This window comes from Dermacentor silvarum, chromosome 1 (assembly GCF_013339745.2).
Source record: "Dermacentor silvarum isolate Dsil-2018 chromosome 1, BIME_Dsil_1.4, whole genome shotgun sequence".
Taxonomy (NCBI): domain Eukaryota; kingdom Metazoa; phylum Arthropoda; class Arachnida; order Ixodida; family Ixodidae; genus Dermacentor; species Dermacentor silvarum.
Genome location: NC_051154.1, coordinates 407,281,327 through 407,305,645, shown reverse-complemented (window position 1 = coordinate 407,305,645; position 24,319 = coordinate 407,281,327). Strand labels below are relative to the sequence as shown.

The 24,319-nt window shown below is 44.8% G+C and overlaps 1 protein-coding gene across 1 annotated transcript in view; it reads left to right on the top strand.

Annotated features, from left to right (window-relative positions):
• The first annotated feature begins 11,579 nt into the window (after positions 1-11,579).
• The window catches only part of LOC125942533 (uncharacterized), a 35,982-nt gene continuing 23,242 nt past the window's right edge, over positions 11,580-24,319 (top strand). Inside the window, exon 1 of the mRNA XM_049660718.1 lies at positions 11,580-11,794. Coding sequence (XP_049516675.1) covers positions 11,597-11,794 — 198 coding nt within the window. The 5' untranslated portion in view covers positions 11,580-11,596. The remainder of the gene's footprint in view (positions 11,795-24,319) is intronic.

The following is a 24,319-nucleotide window of genomic DNA, read 5'->3' as shown; positions in this document are numbered from 1 at the left end:
TTTGGATCTGAAGTAAAGAATTGGAGCTGGAAAGCTCTAATGTGTCATGGTTGGAGCATCAACATTGTACTAACAATTGCAAAGAAAATTTGAGCCCCTGGCGACCTGTTTAAAAAAAAAACTTTTTTGCTTACACCTTTGCGATTGTCTTTCAATGCAGCGTTAGCAATAACACATTTCATGGGGGATAACAAAAGCATGGTTGACTTATGTTCCAAAAAAACATGTCATTTCTTTTTAGAGCACTTACCTGTGATTTATCACTCACATTGTGACAGGTGCACATTTTGTATCCTTACTGTTCTGAGCTCAATTTTATTTTCAGAAAACCACTGAAATTTCCCAAATTTTTTAAGAGTGATTCATTGTGAAGAGCTTTCATTACTGCAATATCAGCTGTTCATTTATTATTTTGTGCTGTCCTTTACTAGCTATCAACAATTTTTTCATGTTTTTAAGTTGCGAATAGGCAATAACACCAAAACAGTTTATATTGGTATTAAATGTAACAATATGGAGCATGATATTGCTACGGAGCAGTAGTTACGATAACGAAGAGGCCAGTGGTGTGAAGACGACAACGATTGGAGGCTAGCACGGGCTGTTGCCTTTTGGTCAAGTGCACATTATTCACGTGTAAATATACTTGTATGTATCTTGTCGTCTGTGTCTTCCCACATAACATATTAAGTCGAGATGGACATTCCTTGTCTATGTCACGGAAGCTCCGCAGTGGTTGGTACGTCGAGCCTTCCATCATGGCTCCCTGAGACGACAGCTCGACTCAACTGGTTCTGACACCAGCTGCCACTTCGATGACCTACATCGCACTCCACTCCCCGTGACTCTGGCATATTCTCGGGAACAGATGGGAAAGACGCCGAGGACTGGATCAGACTGCACGAACGAGGCACCAATAATCGGTGGGACCCTACTGTCATGCTTGCCAACGTAGTATTTTACCTTCTTGGCACACCTAGAGTATGGTTACGGACACACGAAGATGAGCCCATCAGTTGAGATATGCTTAAACAAAAATTTTGAGACTTGTTCGGCAACCCTCACAGTCACCAACTTGCCACGAAGAAGGCGTATCCAGCCGTGTGCTTAAGTCAAGAAAGCCGTATATCACATGGATTCAACAAGTCCTGGCTCTGTGCCGCAAAGTTGACACACGCGACTGAACCAGACATGGTTTCCCACATTCTCAAAGTTAGCGTCGATGACACCTTCAACTTTTTCGTCTTCAACAACGAGGCGACGGTGGATGCAGCCATCAAAGAGTGCCGCTGGCTGAAACCCGCAAAAAGCCGCCATGTCAAACAACAGTTTCCCCATCTATCAAGCACCTCGGCAACATCTTCCTGTGCCGACGCTCCCCGTCCCAACAACACTAGCGATGTTTCCCGGAACCTCCGGCGAGAAATTGAAGCTGCCTATCCAGCTGCCTTCGAATCCAGCTCCGCCAACAAACCTGCAGTCACGGTTTCCCTGATTCAGGCAGTTGTATGCCAAGAGAATAACTTGAGTTTGGCCTAATTTGTGTTTACTGCATGTTACCGCCAGTGTCATCGTTTCGTGTTTCTCTTTCTCTGTCTTTGTCCTTGATTAGCGGTGAACATGTCATGCTTTATGCCAAGAGTTCGCCAACATGCGTCTTCACTCTGCCTGCTCGGCCCATCGCCCTGATGCCTGCTCGAATTCTTCGATCCTGCCCTGTCCCACAGCTTATTACCCAGCACCTACACCAAACCTGTTATGTGGGAAGACGCAGATGAGAAGCTATATACAAGTATATTTACAAATGAATATGCCGCACTTGACCAAAATGGAACAGCCCACGCTAGCCTCCAATCGTCATCTTCACACCACTGGCTTCTTCATTATCATAAATACTGCTCCGTAGGAATACCGTGCTTCATGTAAACTTTCTGTGCCCTTGCCTATTTGCAACTTAAAAACGTGAAAGTATAGTTTACAGCTAGTAAAAGAATACAGAAAATAATAAATGAACAGCAGATATTGCAGTAATAAAACCTTCACAATTAATCACTCATAAAAATTTGGGAAATTTCAGTGGTTTTCAGAAAATAAAAGTGAGGACGGAAGGGGTTAATATTATATGGGGCACAAAAATCAGTAGCGAAACAAAATATGCACCTGTCAGAATGTGAGTGATGAATTGTGGGTAAACGTTATAAAAAAATTGACCTGATTTTATCACAGAGACAGTGATTGTTTGCGGATACATGTCAATCCCTGCTTGCTAGTGTAAAAAAACCTCAATCATTTCCCTCTTAGCTTTATTATGGCTTTCTGCAACTAACCTTGTATGCAGGAACATAGGGATGCACCATTAGCTCTTGACATGTGCAGCCATGCGGCTACCGTAGTCATTCTTCATGCAAGTTCTGAGTTCAAATACTTCCTCATTGAAGCATTGATAGTGATTATGTTTATACATACTTGTTTTCATCCAGGAGCAAAATCAGTTGGTACCATATTTACACGATTGTAAGGTGACCTATTTCTTTAAATTTGAAAATCTGAAGTGGGGGATCGAAACGAAAGCATGGCACCGCCAATAAGGAGAGAAACGAGTTATCACGGCCGCTACAATAGAAATACAATTTTATGTTTTGTCCACAGGTGTACCTGTAGCATTCGGCTATTCTGTGCGTTTGTTCGGAAGGGTTTTTTCAACATTTTAAACAGGTTTACAACGCACACAGCACTAATGGTTTTGCTGATAGTTGATGGAAGGGCCGCTGTTCCAATTGCGGCGGCACCGACTCTCGGAATGCCGGTGCTTCCGGGGGAGTATCGATAGTTCATGGAAAAGCAGATGCCGCTCACGTGTTTCTCTTTATAGCTCTACGTTTTACTTGACTGCCGGCCATGTGTTACTTATAAATTTTTGTTATGGAATGTACCCATGGGTATGCCTTTGTTTCCTAACACATGTGATTTGGGGGGTTGACTTACTTACAATCATGTAAATACGGTAGTTGGGGCCTGCCCGGTTGATATGTGTTTCAATGTCCTTGTTTTTCATGCCATCATACCCTGCAAACAATTTCTGAAAGCTGGGAGAGTTGGTTACCTGCATTAGGAAACATGGTTACTACACTATCAGAAGAAATACATATGAAATCCACAGAACGGGCCCTGCACTTCAACTGATTTTGCAACACAAGTGATTACATAAATGCATGAAAGGCTCACATTTGCGGCAATATTTGACTATACATCACATATCAGATATATCACTCATTTTGCCTATGATGCATGCATTACACATATTGTTCAAGTAATCAATATTTCTAGTCAAGATAGCAATATGTTTGCTATTGCATTTATTGGCTTCTTGTTTGGAAAAGGACTTATATATCAGTGTGCACTTTCAGCTTTAGACTTTTCCGAGTATTTGTGCTGCCACATTTTGTAAGTTGTCCCGACCTTGCTAACGCCCTAACCTACACCGAAGGCTCCCTCAGCCTGTCATTGAGGCACCTTTGAGTGCCTTTAATGCCTTCTTCTGCAGCAAGTGTTACATTGCGCTGACCAGGAGTTGCGTTAATGACAGGCTGCAGGAGCATCGAGCAAGATTTAGGCGTTAACAGCATGTGGATTTCACAAAACTTTGTAAAAGATGCCAAAGCATGCCAAAATATGACTGTACACATGTACTTCGAAAATGCAAGGCAGAAAAGTGCAAATTGATGTACTAGACCGTACAAGAAAGCAATAACTGTATTAACACACCTTCCACAAGGGCCTGAAATAGAGAACTTACTTGTTGATGTATGATATGCGTGCATTGTGAGATTTTATTGTGAATGTGAAGTTTTAATGTGCGTAATCACTGTAGTGAGGTCAGTTGATTTCTAGCAACCATTCTGTGCATTTGGTGTTTTGTCATTCTTAGTACTGTAATCATGTTTCATAAGATTTTACACACATTGCTAAAATAAGGCTTCGGGCAGTTTGGTCTTCTTTTCATCCGCATTCTTGTTTTTGTAATTTCCCTTACCACATTAGCATTTTTCTGGAGCACTGGTGGCATTTCACTGTGCTCTTGCATTTACTTGTCAGATGTCTGTCTTTGAAGAGCCCAAACCAATTATAGCATACGAATTTGTCACAAGCTGAAGGCTATGGGTGACTTGGTAAACATGCTGCTAAATATTTTTTTTAGTTGAAGCACTTCTGTAACTGTTAGGTTTTGCAGCTATAAAGTGAAGCATAATTCTTGCATCCGTGTAATCTACATGCCACTTTTTCATTGTCCCTTCTTTTATCTAACTGCCTGCTATGTCAGCATGGCAATGCACATAGCGACATCTTTCACGGGTCTCTGAACCTTAAGCAAATCGTAATATTGCATATTATCTTCTTTCCTAACATTAATAGGTTCCAAATAGCTCCTACAATGCTTTTGTCTTCACATTTTCAGCAGCGATAGCTGAAATTTTCAGTGGGAGGACAGAACTAGCAGTTCACTTGATTTACCACTTTTACAGGCAAGAAGTTAACCATAATATAAGTGCCATGCCGATTGCTTAAAAGCTCTTAAGCAATTCTGCACATCTGAAAGTTTATTGAATTGAAGCAAGCTATGAGTGCTGTGTTAATGAGATGGTCGAATGCTCGTGATGGTTTTTAGGCCAATGTGAAGAAAGCCCCAGTACCCATGTGTTGCTTTACGATGTTGATCTGTATTGATTATTGTTAGTTGGTGAACTGTATGTGCACTGCGAAGATATGCACATTCTGGTGCCCTTGCATAATCCGGTCACATATAAAACATTACATTTATTATCAAGAGCGCATACATTTTATTAGTTTTTGAATGTGTTGTCTTGATTTCGTTCATTTTCAGCGTTGCTAGGCATCCTATTACATAATTAAAGAGCTTCCGCTGATGTAAACAGTTAATTAGAAAATTCAGAACCTTTTAATCACTGCAGCTATAGATTCCTTTAATCATAAGCTCTTTTCCTCACTACAAAATAGGGGTTCCTAAATCTCATTATTGGTTCCTATAAGCCACTCTAGCTGGATGAAAACACTTCAGCAATTGTTCCAAGGTCCATAATTTATTTCTCAGTCAAATCAGAATCGAAGAAACACCCTTTGCAGATGACAAATATTACGGTCCATATCAGTTAATAAAATGTTCTGCAAATTTTCGTGGTTATTAAAAAACCTGTTTGTAGCTTTTAGTGTGCCAAGATGTCTTTAGGGGTTTGCGAATATCTGAAACTTTCGGAATAACAAATCGAATAGTGTCCCATTCGCTTCGGTTGTCGAATCGAATAGTCACTATTCATAAATTCGAATATTTTATTACTTTTCGAATATTTCAAAATGTAAACTGCGGCCAATTGAACATAACATTGGAGTAAATGTACGTTAAACTTTCATGCCCATGGGCATAGTATAGACAAAACCTGAGAATACGCACAAACCAGGTTACGTCACTTAGGTAGCCATACTTTACAGGCTATACAACGATCATTCGCACTCTGAAGAGTCATGTGCATGTGAAGAAACTGCTTGTTTGCTTCCACTGCTGTTTTATGCTTTTAAGAAGCAACACTTCATTATTTACTATACTGATGACAGAAACTTAATAACTTTAATAGTAGGATGCGAACATCGTTTTATATTAATTGTGATAACGGCTGTTCATTATTCGAAAAGTATTCAATTTGGTCTCAAAAATCGCTATTCGCACACCCCTAATGTTTTACCTTAGACCATAAGATAATAATGATGCTCATATGATGTGAAATTTTCACAATATTCTGTGTGCAGTCTGCACCTGTAGTAATTGCCTGTCGTTTTTCTTAACTTGAGATAGCCAAAGTACACTTGGTGTTGCGGCTATGGTTAGCCAAGCACTGTCAAATCATTTGTGAGGCATACTTATCAGTCAGCGCGAGAACAACTTGGGACACAGGACGAGTGCTGACAGTTTTTTGTTAGCGCTCATCCTGTGTCACTCTACCTCTGTGTGCTCAGTTGTTCTCGTGCTGACCAATAAGTGCATCCTTTCCAACTCGCCCATCTTTCTACTTTATTGCAATTTGTGATGCTATGTTTAAATATTCATATGGTATCAGTTTGCAAGTACAGTAGTACATAATCCATTTTTTTGTGTTTTTCAGGGTTGTCCATACCATGCACTGCCATTTCAATACACCAAAGGCTTTTCGTGTGGATGCCTTCCCTTTTCAAGGCCACCACTGCTTGCACAGCATCATCAGCCTACCTTCCTTGATCTTCATGTTCCATATGGCAGAAGAAAATACAAAATGCCTACTCTGAAATACATGCTTGGCTCCATGCAGCACTCCCAGCCGTCAGGGTGCTAGAACTTTGTGCAGAGAAAATGTTCGTAATGATGCTACCCAGGCGGCACGTCAGCTAGGACCAACGTTCGATACGTATTGGCACTTCCTGGATGGCCTAAGGTTAACAGCGTGGTTCCAATATGGGCTGGGCCATTTTAATTCCTGGCCGAATGATGGCCTAAGATTAACAGTGTGGCGCGAATATAGGCTGTACCATTCTGATAGAGATCCAACGCTGGCCCGCATTACACATTCAGTAAACAATATTAGCTCGTCCATTCAACAAGGCGGGAATTATTGGACCAACTTTCATATGGACTTGCCAACATGGGTTACTAAGTTGGCTATCTTTGGGCTACATTGGTCCGTAATAAGCCAATTTACGCCTTATCAATTTTTAATACTTTCTGGTACGACTTGCTAAGGTTAAATAGCATGTTTGAAAGACTAATGCACTGATCACAGGCACACTGCGCAGGAACCAGAAATACGTGTGCAAGCTGTGACCCCTTCAACAGAGCTGATACCACGTTGGTTAATTAATTAGTTCGCTTGACGATACTACTTTCGTTGAGATTTAATAACAGCTTCGCTGATATGCTTATCTGTCACGGGGGACGGGCTGATCGATTTGCTGTGACAGACCGTGGGTTGTTCACAGCAGGGCACGGGTATATACTGGCGCCTGCCGCTTAAGTGTGCTCCACATGTGATAATTAAGCAATGGTTTGTGAATGACCTTATGATAAAAATTAATTACGAGGAACGTATGCTTGCATTGCGGTCAGATGATTACGTAGTACAGTAATCGCAAGTGGCTCCATGTATGGGCGGTTGCCGAGTGCTTGAAGCGTGTACATGAGCACTCAAAATTTGTTTCGCGTCACTTTGGGCAGAAGCAAACAAAAAACAGTGCGACCTTGCAATGTTCGCTAGAATGCTATGCTTCCAAGTTTTCGCACGACAGCCGATGGAATAGCAAATTTGGTCCTTTTCTTGGCGCCGTCGGCAGAAAAGGCACTCGACTCGATCATTGCTGTCGACGGCATGTCGATGCAATGTCTTTCTTATCAAATCGAACCTTAAAGAGACGTTTATTCGTGACTGATTCTGTAAACCCAAAAACTGATGAAAAAAGATATATATATATTACTGTGTAAAATGCACCACTGGCTGCTTCGTGTAAGTGGTTGTGTGCGTGGGGCGCGGATACCTTATCACCATTCTCGGCCAGACGCGTGTTCGAATCCTCCTCTTTACCATTTTTTCCGTTTCTTTTTTTATGTTGCTTATTAATGCGCGGTTACAGTTTGTAATTCCATGCGTTTTCACCCCGATTAATCTGTGGTTATTGGGAGAAATGCCGCTGAAGTGCTAGCATTTCTGGGGGACTTCCGAAGAAAACAATTAAATTCTGGGGTTTTACGTGCCAAAACCACGATCTGATTATGAGGCACGCCGTAGTGGGGGACTCCGGAAATTTGGACAACCTGGGGTTCTTTAACGTGCACTGGTGTTTTCGCATTTTGCCCCCATCGAAATGGGCCGACGTGGCCGGGATTCGATCCCGCGATCGGGGACTTCCGAGACATGCTCACAAAAGTGTGGATGGATGGGTGGATAAGGCTGCACCCTTTAAATCGGGCGGCGGCACACGCAACCTAGCCATGACTAAAGTTATTTTGTACTTAGCGGAGGGTGAGCTTGCAGTATAGGCCGCCCGCTGTCTTAACAGGCGACTATATAGCAGCATTGGTGAAGTGAGGTTGAGGCTAATGTGCCTGGATTAAAACATGTTAGAAGTTTGTATGGCAACAAATCATATAACACGAAACATACACATACTCACGTGTCATCACAGACTTTTTAATTCATCATTAAAAAATGCCACAGTCATCCATTACACTGTGCACAATAATAACAGCTCATACAAGTGACCAAATGCTGTGCATAAAAAGATTTCATTCATGGGGTTTGATGTCCCTAAGCAACAAGCGTGTACGTAGCTGTGATAAATGGCGTGGAGGAAGAAAATGGATTCATTTTGACCTCCTGGGAGTCCGACATGCAGCCAAAGTGCATTACACACAAGCATTATTTTGCATTTTGCCCACATTCATTGCATTTTGGCCACTGCTGGTAGGACCGAGTAGTATTTTCAGTGTTATCCATACAGAAAGGCAATGTAAACTTCCATGGCAATTATATATCAGAAGGCCTTTTTCCTAAATGTTGCAACATCTGACACATATGTAGTCACAACTCTGAACCCTCAAAGCGCTTGTCCATTGTCTACTCTTTCTTTCGTGCCATGTCTGCTTTTTTTTTGGGGGGGGGAAGGTTCTTAAATCATGTTTTATATGCACCAACTAGGCTTCTAAATGCCCTTTTATGTCAACTACAGTTTATTGAAAAGCTTGTTGTTTCTTTGTGTGGTGTTCATCTTAGCACTGCAAACAGCTTAAAATCTGCAAAACTAATGACAACTGGAAAGTTCGTGTGGTAACCTGATGAAATGGCACACACATTTCAAATAAACTTTAGTTTATAGTCACTGCGTTATCTGTTTCTTCTTTTGTGTTTGTCTTCAGTGCTGTTTCATCATGTTAATTACCACACCAAACCATCAGCTGTTCCTACTTATGTATACATTCTAAACTGTTTACAGTGTAGAAGTTATGTGTGAGAATCCTGCTACCAGTTGCTTGAAGGAAGTGCAGTAGGTGTTTGCAATTAACGTACACTTTGTGGTAGTGATTGTAACTAGACCTAAGAAATGCAAGCCCAATTAAGTGGCTATTGCATTCACTCTAACCAAATCGTCATTATCTCCCATGCCAATGCACACAAGAAAATTCTCATGTTTCTGGTGTCTATTTTCATAACCATGTACTCACCTCAGATAAGGCTCAACTGTAACAGCAATTTTACACTTTACATTATGGGTGTGCCAAAGGGGACTACCAAGTTAGGCTGTATTCGTAAATTATGCACTGCAATAGCAAAACGGCCCCTGTTAACAAAAGAGGCAGCTTGGCAAGTCCGAGAAGAAACAAAATTGGAAGACGAGTGGTAGTGCTGCGGTGAAGTTCTATAGCACCAGGCTCACTGTGATGTCTTCAATTTTGACAAGACCTACTCGGGTCTACTTGTTTATCTGGTCAAGAATGACTTCATTCTAAAGAAGCGAAAAAATAACCTTAGGAACCTTTAAGTACTTCCCCTGTCTTAACACATCCTGAATATGAGGGAACACACTGAAATCTTTCATACTACCACATTGATGCACCAATACGACATTAAAAAAGAAAAAAAAAACCATTTGGCCTTTATATTCTGAAGTAAAAGTCAACCTTAGTCAGTCTAAGATGACTTAGTTTCGCTCTTTAGTGTCCCTATGCTACGTATACTGAAAGGCAGTGGTTAAGCTGTTGCTTCATTCATAAGGGGCATCATGTCGAAGATGACATGTGCATGACAACTATAAGAACATGCCATGACGCATCACAGATACAGTAATTGTGCCATCTCTCATCTTCCATGGCACAGCTTGAGATAATGTAAAATTGAGTGTGGATTAATGTGGTGCTTCCATTCTAATGCAAACCAAAAGGCTGCTCCAGTGACAATGTGCATGCTGCATGCATAGATGCAGACTTATATACTGTGTTCACGCTAGCTTTCCACATGTGTGGAAGCAGCAAGGGCTGCTGCCATTAAGATGTGAGGCTTAGATAGGCAAGGTGCAGAATGATGACCAACCTGCTCTATTATGTAGTCACTGTCAGGCTTAGCCCCAAATATGTTGCAATCTAGGCAGAACTACATTGCTGCACCTCACTGCAGCTCATTTTTCAAGCATTAGGCATGTTGTTATTAATGTCTTGAAAGAGTGCTGCATTCACTCAAATAAATAGAGGTGTCAGCAAGGAATTTGTTGCCTTGAAGCTGATGGCCATTTCAGTAGTGCCACTGATGTGGTGACACAGTGACTGTGAAAAAAAAATGAGATGGGCAGCAATATGCACGTCAAGGTGATAACAACAGAGAAGAATAAACAACGAAATAATCTAATATTTGTGCATTTTTGCACAAGAAAGTAGAGAAGGGGCCCAATGTGAATCGACGGTTTTCAGCAGACAGCAAGCTTGATGGCTTCTGTAGCAATATTGCAAACCAATTCAAGGGTGGCTACATGACAAAATATGCCACAGAGTTCACATGCCACAGAAATAATTTGCAGAGCCCTTTTACATGTGGCAGGGTTTACATTCATTGATCAGTGCCTCAATGATAGAATCCGTGAACGTTGCTTTTGCTGCCCATGAGTACACAGGTGGCCATTTATTCTTTCATTGTTGTGAATGCAGCTATACCTCCAGTTTTTATGATGTGCATGAGATGGGAAAGGCATGTACAACTCTTGAAAGTGAGCTTCTGGAAATGTACTAATTAAGAAACACAGCTCCTGACATGCAAGCATGACATCTGTTTTTCTCACTGATAAAGAACGCAGACATTTAGAATAACCTATGAACCTTGTTAAGGTGAGATGTGGCTGCAGGGATCACTCACATAAAAAACATTTAGTTGCGATATATCTTTTGAATAACCCCAGAAAGCTTAAAACCCATTTTGCTCAAACGAAACAAAAAACAAACAAATAATAAAAAAAGATTAAAAAACAATTAAACTTTGTCACCTAGAAAGTACATTTGTATCCTCCCCCCACCTGAAAAAAAGTCTTTATAACTTAGTAATTAATTATAAATTGACTATCTGAGCTACCTGCAATTTAAGCTATGGTTAAGATCATGCTTATGTGAAAGGGGAAGGCAAACTTGGAGCAGGGTTACATTTACAGAGCAGTCGCTCTGCCAACTGGGCTGACCAGGAAGCTAGAGGTGACAGCTTCAGGCTAAAGTGGCAAGTCAAAGTGCATGCAACAAAAGTTTTTTTTTTCTGGAAAAGCTGCCGGTTTGAGGGGTTGAGTCTTATAAAAGATGCGACTTATAGACCAGAAAATATGGTACTCCCCATTAGGACACAATAGAATGGTTCCACCTCTCCTTCTATTGCTAGAGGTACCCTTAAAAGTCTTTAAATACCTATGAACTTTTGTCACCGAGACCTGTACAAATCCTGATACTTTGCATTTACCAGAGTGCTCTGAAACAACCAAATATGCCATAAATCTACCGCTTCTGCTGTGAAGTAAATATTTTTGTGTTTCAGCGATGCTGCTGCGGGTGCAGCTGAGGCATGAAGTACGGGTCGTGTCTGAGAGGCTGGATGAAACTGAGGCTCCTAACAAGACCCGTGCAGTGTCTCAACCTGCCTTGTCGACGGTGCCTCCAGTTCTTCCTCGGCTACCTGCCGACAATATTAAAGAATTAGAGGCAGCCGTGCGGGATGAGGCTGTGGCTGCCACCTTGGTTTGTACTGCCCTTTTATTTGTAATTATGAGGCTATGTAACATGTGGAAGTTCTGTGCTGTTTCATGAAACATGGTGTGGGTTCTATGTGAAGGAACTTTGCATCGCACACACTAAAGAGTTCATGGAAATAATTTGTTCCCTGCTGTATAGTTTCTAATGACATATTTGGACTGGATCTTAGTTTCTTTTTTATGCATCTAAGCGTACACTAGTGTTCTTGCAATGAGACCTCATCGAAATGTGACTCTGACAGCCAGAATCAAATCTTTCACCTCGAGCTCAGCACCGCAACGCCATAGGCACTGAGCTGCCATAGTGGCTTGCTGAATCGGTGATTTTCCAACAGCTCTCCGTAGAGATACATTCATGAAGCAGGAGTAAATCGTTAAGTTAATAAAAATCTATTGCTGTGTGATATGACGATTTATTAGACGTCTCACGCAATCGAGGCAGTCCACGAACGCTGATGTTGCGCACAGCGACAGACGCAAGGGCACTTCTTCCTCTTCTTCACTACAATGGCCCCCGGGAGAGAAGATGAGCCATCCTGGCGACCTACGGCGTAGGTAGGATCAGGGGGTCATAGTATGGCTTAAGTCGGCTGACATGAACCGTGTCACGTCCGCGATGGCTTAGGTCGTGTGATGGCGTCACAGGCTCGACAACGTAGTTGACAGCCGAGGTACGGTCGATGACGCGGTAGGGACCATCATAGCGTGCAAGAAGTTTGGTTGAAAGGCCAGGGCTGTGAGGTGGGATCCACAACCAAACAAGGGAACCAGGCGGAAAATGTGGTGTAGGCACGTTACTGTCATGCCGGAGCTTTTGGCGACCTTGGGCGGCGGTCGTAAGGGTACGGGCGAGCTGCCTACAGTCCTCTGCGTATTTGGCGGCTTCAGACACTGGCGTGCATTCAGAAGCGTCGGGTCGGTATGGGAGTAGGGTGTCCATTGTACACGAGGGCTCGCGACCATATAACAGAAAGAATGGCGAAAAGCCAGTGGTAGCTTGTGTGGCGGTATTATAGGCATACGTGACGAACGGCAAAACAGTGTCCCAGTTACTGTGGTCCGAGGCAACGTACATAGTCAACATGTCACCGAGTGTGCGGTTGAACCTCTCTGTCAAGCCGTTCGTTTGCGGGTGGTAGGCGGTAGACTTGCGGTGAACGATGCTGCATGCAGCGAGAAGGGCTTGCATTACTTCGGACAGGAACACACGCCCCCGGTCGCTGAGCAGTTCGCGTGGTGCTCCATGTCGAAGAACGAAGTTCCGCAAGATGAAGAAGGCAATGTCACGCGCAGAAGCCGCCGGAAGTGCGGCAGTCTCGGCGTAGCGCGTCAAGTGGTCGACGCCTACAATTATCCATCGGTTACCCGGGGAACTGTAGGGTAGTGGCCCGTATAGGTCTATGCCGACGCGATCAAATGGCCGGGCCGGGCAGGGGAGCGGCTGTAACTCGCCAGGAGGGCGCTGTTGAATTTTACGCCTTTGGCACGCCGTGCAAGCGCGTACGTACTGGCGCACGAAGTGATACATGCCCTGCCAGTAGAAACGCTGCCTCAGCCGAGTGTACGTTTTCAGAACGCCGGCGTGACCATTATGAGGAGCGGCATGGAAATAAGCGCATATGTCAGTACGCATGTGTCGTGGTATCACAAGCAGCCATTTGCGACCATCAGGCAAATAATTTCTGCGGTAAAGGACGTTGTCGTGGACAGCAAAGTGAGCGGCTTGGCGACGAAGTGTTCGAGAAGAGGGTGCGACGGATGGATCGTGGAGGAAATTCAGCATAGTTGAAAGCAGGGGATCCTTACGCTGCTCGGCCGGCATATCAGCGACGTTGATCGTCGACATGGATGCGAAGGGCGTTGACACTGAAGCCACATCGGAAGGTAGCGGGGATCGGGAAAGCGCATCGGCATCGGAGTGCTTTCTGCCCGATCGGTAGACAACGCGGATGTTATATTCTTGTAAGCGAAGTGCCCAGCGGCCGAGGCGACCTGACGGATCTTTCAACGAGGATAGCCAGCAAAGGGCGTGGTGGTCAGTAACAATGTCAAAAGGGCGACCATATAGGTGTGGACGAAATTTGACGAGAGCCCAAATAATGGCCAAGCACTCTTTCTCTGTGACAGAGTAGTTGGCCTCTGCCTTCTTTAAAGTGCGACTCGCATATGCGACGACGTACTCGTCGTAGCCGTCTTTCCGTTGCACTAGGACTGCACCAAGTCCGATGCCACTGGCGTCCGTGTGTAGCTCTGTGGGCGCTGTCGAATCGTAGTGTCGAAGAATCGGCGGCGAAGTAAGTAGACGACGTAGTTGCTTGAAGGCGTCGTCACACGAAGTTGACCACGTGGAGATGCCGCTGCTAGCCGTAAGCAAATTGGTCAGTGGTGCGATAATAGTGGCAAAATTGCGCACAAAACGCCGAAAGTAAGAGCAGAGCCCTATAAAGCTGCGGAGTGCCTTAAGAGTAGTGGGCATCGGAAACTCCGCGACCGCGCGAAGCTGGGCTGGGTCAGGAAGTACACCATCCTTCGAAACAACGTGTCCCAATATTGTTAACATGCGGGCAGCAAAACGGCACTTTTTGATGTTGAATTGGAGGCCGGCAGAGGTGAGACAGGTCAGGATCTCACGCAAGCGAACGAGGTGCGTCGGGAAATCGGGCGAAAACACGACAATATCATCAAGATAGCATAGACATGTTTTCCACTTGTAGTTACGAAGGATAGTGTCCATCATACGCTCGAAAGTAGCGGGCGCGTTGCAGCGCCCGAATGGCATTACGGTAAATTCATACAAGCCGTCGGGCGTGACGAAAGCGGTCTTCTCGCAGTCCTCTTCAGCCATCGGCACTTGCCAATAGCCGGAGCGAAGATCCAAAGATGAGAAGTACTCCGCGCCTTGTAGGGAGTCGAGGGCGTCATCTATCCGAGGCAGCGGATAGACATCTTTACGAGTTATCTTATTGAGCCGACGGTAATCCACACAGAAGCGTATTGAGCCGTCCTTCTTGCGTACTAATACTACAGGAGACGCCCAAGGACTCTGGGAAGGCCGAATGACGCCACGATGCAGCATATCATCGACTTGCTCGGTAATTATTTGTCGCTCGGCTGCCGACACGCGGTATGGTCGCTGGCGTAATGGTGGATGGGAACCAGTGTGGATGCTGTGAGTGACGGTCGCCGTACGTCCCAGGGATGGTTGGTCGCAATCAAACGACGAGCGAAAATTCTGAAGAAGCGCGAGGACTTGCTGGCGGTACGCAGGTGGCAGATCGGCGTCCAAGGCTGATTCAAGAACGTCTGATGACGACGATGACAATGATGATGATGATGACGAGGCGCACAGCAATAGAGAAGTGAGGGCGTCGAGCTCATAACAGGCCATGTCGTCGGTAGTATCGAGAATGTGAAGCGGGTCAAGGGGCTGAACACGACCAAGGGATTCTCCACGCAGTAAGGTCACAGGGGATTGAAGCGGGTTACACACAAGCATAGTGGATAATCCAGATACAGTGTTGAGGACGGCAAATGGGAGAGGTAGAGCCTTGCGACGTAGAAAAATAGGCGATGGTGTAAAAAGCACCGTAGCGTCTGGCGCGGCGGAGCAAGATACGGGCACAAGAACCGACATTTCGGGTGGTATGTTTGTATCGGAGACAACCGTGAGCTTGGCGGCCTTACTTTCAGAAGGGTCAGGCAGCGAGGCTTCGGAAAGCGGGAAAAGCGCCACTTCGGCCCGAGCACAGTCTATGATGGCACGATGGTGAGACAAGAAGTCCCAGCCAAGAATGATGTCATGTGAACATGAAGGAAGCACGAAAAATTCAACAACATAAACAACATCGGCAATGAGCACTCTTGCGGTACATTGAGCGAGCGGCGCTATATGCTGCGCACTCGCGGTACGCAGTAGCAAACCAGACAACGGCGTGGTGACCTTGCGGAGCTTACGACAAAGCTTTTCGTCCATAACAGAAACCGCAGCCCCAGTATCAATAAGCGCAATTGTGGCGGTTCCTTCAACCAAAACGTCCAGTAAATTGCGTGGTGACTGTGCAGGCCTTGTAGAAGTCGCGAAGCTGGCAGTTCGTGCCTGCAGAACTGCAGCAACTAGTTTCCCTCGCTAGGTGACTGGCGACGACGTAAGGGGGAAAGCGAGCGACGACGTGGTGACGGAGAACGATGGTTGCCGAAAGGGCGTCGAGAAGACGGCGGATACTCTGGGTCGGGATGCATGGAATGGCCGGTAGCATCGTGGGAATATCCATACCCAGGCGTTGAGACAGCAGGGTTAGTAGGTGGCATGCGACGATGGCAGAAGCGCGCGACATGGCCGGCGAAACCGCAAGCGAAACATATGGGTCGGTTGTCGCGTGTGCGCCAAGGGTTCTGAACTTGGCTGCGAGGCGGAATAGGAGGCGACACGGGAGTTGGCACTGCCTGAGGTCGCACTGTCGCAGGAAATGCGAATGTCGGCGGCGCAGGTCGCGCTGCGACTGCGGCATAGGTCAGAGGTGCCGCCACGGGAGGACATGGTTGAGCCAAAGGTAGCGAGTCGGCAAGTTCCTCGCGAATGGCTCTCCTAATGGGAGCGGCCAGAGATGTGTCAGGCTGTAGGGGTCGATCGCTGAGAGGCAGCATAGACAGTTGGCGCGCCACCTCCTCACGAATAAAATCCTTCATCTGAACGGAGAGTGAGGATTCTGGCGAGGAGTTGGAGGGAAGCGTCAGGCCCGAGAGAGAGTGGCCGGGTGCAACAGCGCTGCGCGCAAGGACCCTCTGGCGACGCAGCTCATCGAAGCTCTGGCAAAGAGTGACGACAGCTGCGACAGATGAAGGGTTTCGCGCGAGAAGCATTTGAAATGCGTCGTCCTCGATGCCCTTGAGGATGTGCTTCACCTTGTCCTCTTCACTCATGGTAGAATCGACGCGGGCACATATCGACGACATCCTCTATGTAGCTGGTGCAGGTCTCGCCGGGCTGTTGAGCGCGCTGGCGTAGACGCTGTTCAGCACGGAGCTTTCGTAAGGCTGGGCGGCCGAAGACTTCCGTGAATGCTGCCTTGAAAGCGGACCAGGTTTGGAGGTCCCGCTCATGATTGCGGAACCAGAGGTTCGCAACGTCAGCAAGATAGAAGATGACGGAACGTAACTTCGTCGGGTCATCCCACTTGTTGTTCTCACTGACGCGCTCATAGGTAGAGAGCCAATCTTCCACGTCTGTCTCACCGGCTCCGCTGAAGACGGGGGGGGGGGTCCCGCTGCCGCTGGACGGCGCCGCAAATGATGGGCGCGGCGGAAGCTGCTGGCGGATTGTCGGTAGGCTCGAGCATGGTAGCGGCTGAAGCAGTCGGCAACGTTCGGCTGCGAAGTTCCAGGGTGAGGTCGGGGATTGCAGCACCTTCCACCAAATGTGATATGACGATTTATTAGACGTCTCACGCAATCGAGGCAGTCCACGAACGCTGATGTTGCGCACAGCGACAGACGCAAGGGCACTTCTTCCTCTTCTTCACTACAGCTGATATAAAATGCAAACTGTGGCAGCTTTCTATAGAAGGACACAATGTAGAGCACTTGTGAATAAATTCTTTTTGTTAGACGAGTTGGCACATCGTGAATGATAAACAGCAGTGCAAACAAGTGGGACACAGTACAGGAAAAGGGGTGCAATGATGTTCTGTATATACTGTATTTACCTCATTTTAATCTACAGTTTTGTTTTCTAAATAATAGAGTTTGAAAATTGCATTGCAGTCGGATATGTAATGAAAACCACATTTGCAGCAAGTCTAGTGTACCTGTTGTCGAATTGCCCGATTGCACTAACATTTTTTTCTTGTGCTACAAGCCCATGAAACAAACTCCTAAACTATCCAGTTTCATGCAATGGTTCAAAGCATTTTCTAGAGCACTAGCAATTACTTTAAGAATGTAAACCCACATACCCTGTGGCCCCTGTTACTTTTTATTCCACTACCCTACTAAAAAATCCTATTTGATTTCAAACGGGTTTCATCAAATAGGATTATGGAACGGGACCCCGTTTGAACCCATTTAGCCCAGACCTGTTTGTCCCCGTTGAGTCCACTCCCGTTTGACCCTGTTCGAACCTATTTATTTCCCTATTTGAGCCAGGTTTCTTTAGACTGGTCCGATGTCACTTAACATAAGTCACTCTTTAAATCTATTTGGTGCACTTATGGATTTGAGATCAGCCTTGAACGAGTTTTGTATGACCTATGAGTGCACTTGACATGTATAACCTATAAGAGTATGCAACCTGAAAAAGATCGGTAGCTCATTTTCATATGTACTACAAGTATGCAAATGTAATTCTTGCAGGTGTACTGCATGCTTTATCATTTGTACTCATTTTACTGCAGTGCTGTGTTGCTGTAATGGTTTGTGCATAAAACAAATGTACAGCAAAGCGTAATTTTAAGTTGGAAAAACGTCGGGTGAAGAGGACTTGTAAAAGAAAGACATAAGTATACTTTACGTGTGTTTTTATGTACACCCATTCAAACATTATTACTGAAGCGCTCTGATTTTAAGACGGGGCATGTCGCACATCTGACAAGCATAGTTTATTCGAAATTCTATAATGGTACTCTGACAGAAAACCAGTGGAATGTGTTGCTTTGGTGAGAGCTTGCAGGGCACCTGAAAAAGTAAAGAAAAGCCAAGAATTTCTTTTCACTTATGCAACAGGTTCACACAAAGGCAAAAGCAGTTTTGCGTATGTTCACACAGATAAGAATGGATAAGCATTCAGAATATAGGAGATACTAACAAATCTCATTCAAAGGTAACTGGTTTCAGGCAATTTCGCTATGATTCTAAGGGAACATGCATTACTGTGGGAACATGCATTACTGTCACAATTAGCGGGCGACTGAAACAAGTGTTATAATCAAAAAGACATTACTTATTCGATTAACAATAGTATTGAAGCAACAGAAGTAGTACAAGCATAAAATACACATTTAAAAAGCAGCATGGACACGTCATGCTAATAAATTACTTGGAAGCTACCGTTCTGCCAGCAAAGTAAATACCGTTGTGGAATAGTGGCTTTAGCATCCGTGTTTGGCTGGTTTATCCCATACTGATAATTATGAGACTTAGATGGGCTAGTTGGTTGCTGGCTTGATGGAACATGTTATGATGGTGTTTGTAGTAAATTCTGCTTCTTTCTACGCCACGATCTCATTGGTAATCCGGACAGAGTGTTCCTCTGACCCCTGACAAAGTGCAATGAGCATGAGAAGGTACCGCCTCCTGCTTTTTAACTATATTGCACGAGAACACTATAATATGGTCGTGCGTCGTCCTGAAGGGAACATCACCTTAGACGACTCTTGCACAGGAGGGTGCTTGGTGCACCTGAGTAGTTCTGCCGGTCTCACTGATTATTGTCCCTTAAAGGCACTAAAATGACGCGTGATGGACGCTCGCACGATATAGCTAGAAATGGGGGAGGCTGTACACCTGGCCTCCAAAACATGCATGTTCATGTGTATGCATAGAGTTGTCAGCTTGCTTATTTCCTGTGCTCTGTGTTTCTGTGTGGACCTGCGTGCTAGGCCATGCCACGGGCTGTGCCGAATGTTTGGTATGTTATTGGTACTTTCTTCATTAACAAGTTCAGGGCCACGATCTTGTAGCAATGCATTTTCTGATGCCGTTTCTAATAGTGCTTCGTCAGTTGTCATAGTGACACTGTGCCCATGTTGTCAGTATGGATTTGATGGAACATGTTATAACGGTGCATGTGAGGACGGGACATAGAAAGAGTGCACTGAGGACAATCGCCGAGCTTCAACTGAGGTTTACTGCAGCAGTTCCTGCACAGAAACATTGGACAAAACACCACCATGGCGCACATTGTCAGCGCGATCATAACAGAAAGTCATCATGTCATACAGCACTACAAACGTTCTCATCTGCACAAGATTAAAGAGACATTTGTACTACACGTTATACCCCATCAATTTACGCTTCAAACCCGCGAAATTGAAAACCTTTTCTTGCAAATATATGTCTTTTCTTTTTGATAAATTAAATGACGCGATGTTAATGCAACTTTCTCAATTCTTTTTTATATGAAATGCCCCAAACAATTCTCTCTCTCTTTGATCCTTAAAACTTCCAAGTATACAAGTGTCATCGTACACTGGAGTGCAAATACACCTTTGCAATGGTCAGCCAAGCGACCCCCCCGCTACAAAAGCCTGCACGAATGCTCGATGCTCCCTCAAATGGTCATTAACGCATCTACCAGTTTGGCTGACATAACTGACACAGGAGAGCGGTATGTGGTAAACCACCTCCGTCTCGCAGCGTACGAAGCCCTTAACATGCTGTTTTGCACTCTTTTGTGAAGTGCGTGCACTGTTCACAGCATAGCACATTCGTGCCAGTTTTTCCGAGCGGAGGAGACTATGGGACTATTGGAACTCAAAACTTGTTAAGAGAGACATCGCATTGAACAGTATCAGATCCGCGCTTGAATGGTGATGCGAGCATCAGAAAGCTCGGAGTGCAAACCAAGAGGCTCAAGCAGGTGGGTTTCCCTGGTGAAACAATCGCTTCTGTTGTTGAAAGCCTATTTGGTGAAGTAAGGTCTGGTGTGGGGAGCAGGGGAGCCGATAAAGAATGGTCAAGGAAGGTGTTAATGGTGCCTTATTTGCACAACCTCTCCCACCACTTGAAGAAAGTGGCCGGAAAGTGCGGCCTTCCCATAGTGTTCTCCGCTCAGAAAAACTGGGGTGAATTTGCCGTGCAGTGAACAGTGCACGCACTTCACATAAGTGTGCAAAACAGCATGCTAAGGGCTTTGTACGCTGCCAGACGGAGGTGGTTTACCACAACCCGCTCTCTTGTGGCAGGTGTTATGTCAGCCAAACCGGTAGATGTTTTAATGACCATTTGAGGGAGCATCGAGCATCCGTGCAGGCTTTCGTAGCAGGGGGTCACTCGGCTGACCATTGCAAAAGGTGTCCTTGCACTCCAGTGTACGACGACACTTGTATACTAGGAAGTTTTAAGGATCAAAAAGAGAGAGAATTGCTTGAGGCATTTCACACGAAAAAAGGAAGGAGAAGGTTGCATTAGCACCGCATCACTTAATTTGTCAAAAAGAGAAGAGATATATTTGCAAAAGGTTTCCAAGTTGGCGGGCTTGAAGAGCGTAACTTGATTGTATAACGTGTAGTACAAATGTGTCTTTAATCTTGCGCAAATCAGGATGTTCTGTAGAGTTGTATGACATGACCATCTGTTGTGATCGCGCCGACACAATGTGCGCCACGGCGGTATTTTGTCCAATGTTTCTGCGCAGAGACTGCTGCTTGTGTAATTTTTCTGCTGTAAACCTCAGCTGAAGTTCGGCGATTGTCCTCTGTGCATTCTTTCTGTGATCCGTTCTCACACAGCGCCCTTATACGATGTTCCATCAAACCCGTACTGATAACGTAGGCACAGTGTCACTATGACAACTGACGAAGCACGATTAGAAATGGCATCAGACAACGCATTGCTACAAGATCATGGCCCTGAACTTGTTAATGAAAAAAAAAATACCAATAACGTGTCAAACATTCGGCGCAGCACATGGTATGGCCTAGCGAGCAGATCCACACAGAAACACAGAGCACAGGAAATAAGCAAGCTGACAACTCTATGCGTACACATGAGCATGTATGTTGTGGTGCTCATGTGTACAGCCTCCCGCATTTTTATCCATATTGGGCGAGCGTCCATCCCGCATCATTTTAGCACCTCTAAGCGCAATAATCAGCGAGACACATAGAAGAACTCTCAGGTGCACCAAGCACTATCCTGTGCAAAAGTCGTCTAATGCGATGTCCCGTTCAGGATGATGCACAACCATATTATTGTGTTCTCATGTAATATAGTTAAAAAGCGGGAGGCCTTATCATGCTCATTGCATTTTGTCAGGGGTCAGAGAAACACTCTGCCCGGATTACCAATGAGATCTCTGCCGGTCGTGAACAGTGCATGACAAGAGTGGCATGGAATGAAGCAGAATTTGCTACAAACTTGCGATCTTGCAACTTTTTGAGATATCGCAGCTGCGTACAACGTATGGAAACCTTTGGGTGATAACATTTTCCCTACAGTGTTGCAGTCAAGATTTCGAGATACCCGGAGCACAGCACAGAAGCATTGCTAGGTAAGAAGTCAAATATACATAAAGTCGATACTGAGCCACGAAAAAATTTTCGACTTAACTGATATGTTCAGATACCAGAGTTTGAGTTAACAAGGGTTCAAGGGATAATCCGGAGTCCCCTACTACAGCATGCCTCATAATCATATCGTGGTTTGAGCATGTGAAACTCAAGAATTTAATTTTTTAGAGCAAACAGTATATGCATAAGACCAAATGATAATATAGAATATGCTGACAGCAGCTACATAAACAAAAATTTCATACTTTCAAGAAATTGTCAGATGGTCTGAGCAAAGATCTACTAATGCCAAATTATGGCCATTAGTTATAAAAGGCCTATTCTGCAATACCTTCCTTACATTTAACTCAAATTATATGTGCAGTGTACACACATGGTGCTAAGTACAGCTGAAAAAGATTGGCACTATTCCTTGAAGTAAGAAATGCATGGTACATTTTCACGGAATAGCAGCAGTTTGCCTTGCGATTGTTAGCCTATGCAAATGGATTTAAAGCTTCTTGACGTCCCTGTCCCCTGGACAGATTCAATAGTCGCATTGCGCCTCCTTTCATCAGTTTTTGGCCACAAAGTCATGCAGATAAAAACATTAACCTGAGTTTGAACCTGTTAATGCATTCCGTTTCATAATAATGCAATTGTGGTCACTGAAAAAAATAAGCTCAAGTTGCAAAGCAGAAACAGATTCCAGGGTTACACCATGGCAGCTACGCCACGTGGACCTTTTCTTTTACTTCAGAAGGAGCTGACTGCAGGCATGTTCCACGGTGCAGGTTACTCTCGCCAAGATATCGTGAAGTATCCTGCAATGTCGAAGTTCAGTCCTTTGCACAAAATGGCAGTTTCAGGTTTAGTGGGCTTGCAGGAAGACAAGCTGAAGTTAACTTCTTGGTTTAAACAGGCTTTTTTTGTTTTAATATGTCAAGCTTTCTTGCGACAGCTTGCACAGGTGGTCCCTTAGCGTCGCTATGAAGTGGACATAGAGCTGCTCTAGTTGGCATCTTGCAAATGTGTCAGTTTTCAAGCCCTTGATTTTCTGTCAGCATTCTTGAACTCTTGCTATTAGTAATTTCTGCCTGGCTGGCCGAATTATCCGGAGGCTCCACACTGATGCTACTGATGCCTTAAAGTGCCGACTTTTCAGGACAAGGTTCTTAGCTTTGTAAGTCTGGTTGAAGGAAAGGTGGCACTTATAGATTTCTAATCTGGACACGAGTAAGACGAACCAATGTGCCTTGGCTAAAATGTGTTATCCATAACTTCTGTAGGCAATTTTGTCAAAGCTTCAACGAAAATTCATCTAATCAGGTAACATGATGATGAGCATGTGGTCAATGACCAAGTTACTGCCAGCATGCTACCACTGAGAGCAATTTTCTCAACCCTTGACTAACTGCTATACACTATGGACAAGACGTAACCAAGACTCGTTGGCTTGTTTCAATAATGTCTAGAATAGGCACCTGTAAGTGCCACCTTTCCTACAACCACATTTGCAAAGCAAAGAACCTTATCCTAAAAAGTCTGCACTTGAAGACATAGATAGCGTCAGTGTGGGGCCTCAAGATAATTCGGCAAGCCGAGAAATTACTGACAGCACGATTACAAGTACACCAACAGAAAACCAAAGGCTTGGTAGACGATGCAATCTTCACAGCGCTAACTACAGCAGGTCATTGTTCAGAAGATCTTGAATGCACAACTCTATGCCAACTTCACACCAATGCTACTGAAGCACCCATGCAGACAGTTGCAAAAAAAAAAAAGCTTGATGCCCCACGAGAAATGCGCCCACTCAAACCATGGAAGTTATGTGTAACTTGTCTTCCTACAACTACAATGAACCTAAAGCTGCTGTTTTGCACAAGGGAACAAACACCAACACTGGTGCCTCACTCAACCCTAGTCACCTGCTCCGTGGAAGGTGCCGTCAGTCAGCTTCTTTGTGAAGATGAGGCCCGCACCTGCACTGTCAGTGAGCTGTACAAATTACAGAAGCACAGCCTACAAGCTTATGTGTCTTAGTGTGAGCAAAGAACCCGTATGGGCTCCAAAACCCATCGAACCATTTAACCCAACCCAACGAGCCAAGCTAGTTTCGTTCCGAGAAAAGTTGCAGCACGTAGGCTTTTCCTAGAATTCTTTCTCGGCCCAGAACAAGCTTGGCTTGTTGTGTAGGCACATAAATAATGAAAAGGCATGCATCACTACCTTTGAAAAAAAAAAGAATGCAAAAAATGCATGTGAGTACACAGGTGCAGTGTCTATCACATACTATTATTGTGCAG